This window comes from Babylonia areolata, chromosome 24, assembly GCF_041734735.1.
Source record: "Babylonia areolata isolate BAREFJ2019XMU chromosome 24, ASM4173473v1, whole genome shotgun sequence".
NCBI classification, from domain to species: domain Eukaryota; kingdom Metazoa; phylum Mollusca; class Gastropoda; order Neogastropoda; family Buccinidae; genus Babylonia; species Babylonia areolata.
In genome coordinates this window covers 7,664,111-7,668,592 of record NC_134899.1, presented here as the reverse complement: position 1 = coordinate 7,668,592, position 4,482 = coordinate 7,664,111, and the positions used below count along the sequence as shown (strand labels likewise).

General features: G+C 47.7%; 1 protein-coding gene across 1 annotated transcript in view; it reads left to right on the top strand.

Annotated features, from left to right (window-relative positions):
* Nucleotides 1-3,096: 3,096 nt before the first annotated feature.
* The window catches only part of LOC143299154 (uncharacterized), a 29,590-nt gene continuing 28,204 nt past the window's right edge, over nucleotides 3,097-4,482 (top strand). Inside the window, exon 1 of the mRNA XM_076612284.1 lies at nucleotides 3,097-4,011. Coding sequence (XP_076468399.1) covers nucleotides 3,482-4,011 — 530 coding nt within the window. The 5' untranslated portion in view covers nucleotides 3,097-3,481. The remainder of the gene's footprint in view (nucleotides 4,012-4,482) is intronic.

Here is a 4,482-nt window from a genome sequence, read left to right as displayed (position 1 = left end):
TCGGTATGCACGGCGTTGCACTCAACAATAGTGACCACGGCTGCTGTTGTGAGCGATAACTCGACGGTCAATTTGCGTGACGTTTGATCTTTGATGGCCGAGTTCGATCAGGACGGTGGGGTACGTGACTGGGTGGCATGGATCGATTCCTTGGCTACACACACACACACACACACACACACACACACACACACACACGCACGCGCGCACGCACGCGCACACACACACACACACACACAGATGTACGCATACACGCACACACTCTCGCACACACAGTCACACCCTTCCCCCCCCCCCCCCCCCTTCCCCCCCTCTCCATTATTTCCTTCCTTTACTCCCCCACCCACACAATTTTCGACTTTTGTCCCCGTCTTATCTAATCTCACTTGGAGTGCAAAAAACTTAAAATTTGAGACAACTACTACCACTACTATACTACTACCACCATCACCACCACCACTACTACTACCACTACCTCAACAAACAAACACACACACACACACACACACACGCACGCACGCACGCACACACACACACACACACACACACACATACATAGAGATCATCACACACACACTCACACACACACGCACACACACAGACACACACAGACACACACACACAGATTAGCACACACACACACACACACACACACACACACGCACGCACGCACGCACACACGCATATACAGATTATCACACACACATACAAACACGCACGCAAGCACACACACACAAGCATACACACAGACACACACACAGACACACACACACACACACACACACACACACACATACACATGCACGCACGCACGCACGCACGCACACACAGACACACACACATACACATGCACGCACGCACGCACGCACGCACACACACACACACACACACACACACAAATTACCACCACCACTCCCACCACTTCAAGTGTTGGAAATGTTTCGCACAGAGAGACTACACACACACACACACACACACACACACACACACACACACACACACACACACACACACACACACAACCACCACCCCCACCATCACTTCGTGGGTTGGAAGTTTTTTGTGTGTGAACACCTGTAAATTCTAGACTGTGGTGTTTGCTTTTGTCGTCAACCTGTGTTTGATTGCCCCTTCATGTCGAGTGCAGTATTTTTCAAGGCCTTTAATCTCAGGCTGCATATATCTGACCGTGCTCTGTCGTCAAAGAATTCTGTGTGTGTGTGTGTGTGTGTGTGTGTGTGTGTGTCCGCGCGTGCGTGGGAGGGTGGGAGTTTGTGTGCATAAAGAAGAGTTTTTCTTCATAATTTGAACTCTCTCTCTCTCTTATTTTCTGTCTGTTTGTAAGAGAGAGAGAGAGAGAAGGCACTGGGGGGGGGGGAGAGATTTGGGGGGGGGGGGAGAGAGAGAGAGAGAGAGAGAGAGAGAGATGTGAAAGAGACAGGAAAACACGAGTTACAACTGCAGAAAGAAGGCCCCGAAGCGAGTTTGTGTCACTTCTGCCAAATACCCGATTTACCAACTTATCCACCACGATTATGTATTGCAACCTTCAGTCACTTTTACCATTATCATAATTATCAGAATGTCGTACATATTCATCACAGCCATATGCACTTTTACCAAAAGTCACCTTTTCTACTGAATAACAGATTTACCACGCATATCAATCATAGTTATATTTACCTGTAGTCACCACTTCTTACAACTCTGAAAAAGGCTCATTTGCGATGTGTTGGCTGTAAGCAACACGATTACCTGATTAATTGATCGCCTGTTTATGTACAGGCCCTACCAGATTAACCGCACATATCCACTACAACTCCGTATTATTACCTGTAAAAATACTACATTCACCACATATATTTACTGGAGTTATCTTTAACCTGTTACATACGTACAGGTCTGTGAATACCGGATCTGCAGTCCTGATCCGCCTCAACACTCTTGTGTTCACTATGGCTACAGCCGAACACTAAGAAGAGTTTATCTCAGATAAAATGTGAATGCGAGAGGGTTGACAACACTGAAGATTCTTGAGACATGCAGGACAACGTTTTAAGTGCCGTCATACCCCCCCACCCCCACCCCCACTCCCACCCCCAGCCCCAGCCCCAGCCCCACCCCCAACATGTCCACTGGGTATAGTTTACCGCGGCAAAACTGAGTCAGAATTAAGGTGTTAACCTTCAGTCAGCTGTTCAAGTGGATGCGATACAACCTGTATCATCGAACTTCTGGCTCACTGACACTCCACCCAGAAATGAACCTGACGTCGCCTTTTGTTCCTTTCGCTATATGGTTGTTTTCCAAACCTGATTAAATAGTAAACGATAGAAAAAACCTTCTGATTATACAAACAATGCCTGCACTATATAAACCCAGTGCACGAGATTATATAATTCCCGAACAATTCCTTCTTAGAAAATCTGAAGAGGTGTTTCCTTTAATACACGACCAGCCAACAGATAATACAGATCCGAAAACAATCAATTCAATACAATCAGTACACTTATATTATCCTTCAGAATCATTCATATTGTCTCTCCACAATCTTAACAGACGTTTCTCTGTCTCTGTCTCTGTCTCTCTGTCTGTCTGTCTGTCTCTCTCTCTCTCTCTCTCTCTCTCTCTCTATCTATCTATCTATCTATCTATCTATCTATCTGAAAAGTCATATCCATCAGTTCGTAAACCGAGAGGAATTTCATAACCTCAGGAATCTCTTCCATTTTAAGTATAATTTCTGATCCTAACAACAAACCGTCACGAGGCAACTTACGATTCAGCCTTGCTGGGGACGGTCGTTGTTTAACAATGGAGTTGAGTGCTGAGTGTATTGGTTCTGGGGAGACGGGGGTGGGGGGTGGGTGGGGGAATTGGGGAGAGTGGGGGTGGGGGTAGCTACAGCATGCCGAGCCCAAGAGCGGTCTCCCGAAGGAGGGATTAGCCGTGGGTCGTGGGGCACTGTAAGCACAACGCCGGGATAATGCAAGATTTATTTGGCTTACAGCTTACTTAAACCGCCCGCTAGCGTTTATGGTCATTGTGTGTTCCTGCTCCCGCTGGCCGGGGTCTGTGCACGCTGAAGAACACACAGTCCGGGGTTCTGGCACCCCTTCACACTTCTGTGTCACGCTCACTACTGCGTCTCGCTGTTACTTTTCATTCGGTTATTGTGTGAGCTTTTCTTTCCCCATAAATGTGACGAAGACGACGATGTGTTTAACAACGCGGGGATATCTGTAAATGTTCTGAAGTGCTGTTATTTGCCACGATATGCAGTTCGTGTGTGAACAATGGGTTGAGACATTTCTGCGACGGTTCATGTTCTAAGCTGTCGGTCAGTTATCAGTCTGTAGACCGGGTAGCTGTCCATTGAACCCCAATCAAATAACGGAGTATCAACGAGAGTGACCAGAACCCGTTAATTATATATCAAAAATAAAGTTTGATAGTTTTGATCAACAATTTATTCGGTACGATGCCAAGCGTCAATAAACGAGGCTCCTTCGGAGCGGAGTCCATGACAGCTCCTGTGACATCCCCACCAACCTACAGCTCCCGTCCCCCCGTCACAACAGGACCCCGAGGCCGTGATGACGCAAACCATGTGACGCAAACCTTGGACACCCCTATGGACCCTCAGCCTGAAGCGAGAGACGCGAGAGATAAAACCTCCCTGATCCCACACGAACACGACAGCGACATGTCCACGGAGGAGTTTCCGCCAGATGATACTTTGGCGTCTGGGTTCAAATCCCAGACATCCCTCCACCCAGGGACGGTCCTGGCCCGACACAAACCGTCCCTGAAGCGGCTGGAAGATCTGCCGGCACTGAGCATCGTCACGTGGGAAGAGTTCCTGGAAAACCCCTCCGTTCTGTGCGGGCTGTTTGAGGCTGACAGACAGGAGTTCATTCACTACAACGAGGAGCAGGTCAACGTCTTCTTTCACGATCCCCGCATGGAACAGCCCGCCTTGGGGGCACCGTCCGGGGACGGTCTTTCGTGGTGGGTGTCATTTAGCATGGCTTCACCTGTAGACTGGCTATTGTTCGGTACTCTCTCTGTCTGTCTGCCTGTCTGTCTTTCTCTCTCTCGCTCTCTGTCTCTCTGTCTCTGTCTCTGTCTCCCTCTGTGTGAGTGTGTGTGTGTGTGTGTGTGTGTGTGTGTGTGTGTGTGTGTGTGTGTTAAGAACTCAGAACTCAGAACTCATTTAATTGTCGTAAAACCATCATAGGAATTATGGACACTATAAACTCAACAAGCAAACAAAAAGTAAGAGCAATAAGTTGTGAGCACATGCAGGATATTCCATAAGACATAGTTATGGACTGCGAACTTTAAAAGCATTCATATATGTATTTTGCCAGTTCTGGTTGGAAATAATTTTCTGGCAACAGAGAACTCGGCCTTTGGATTATTGTGTTGCCAGTGCCATCTGGCCAATGATTCGAAGACTGGGAATTAACTGGCACAAGT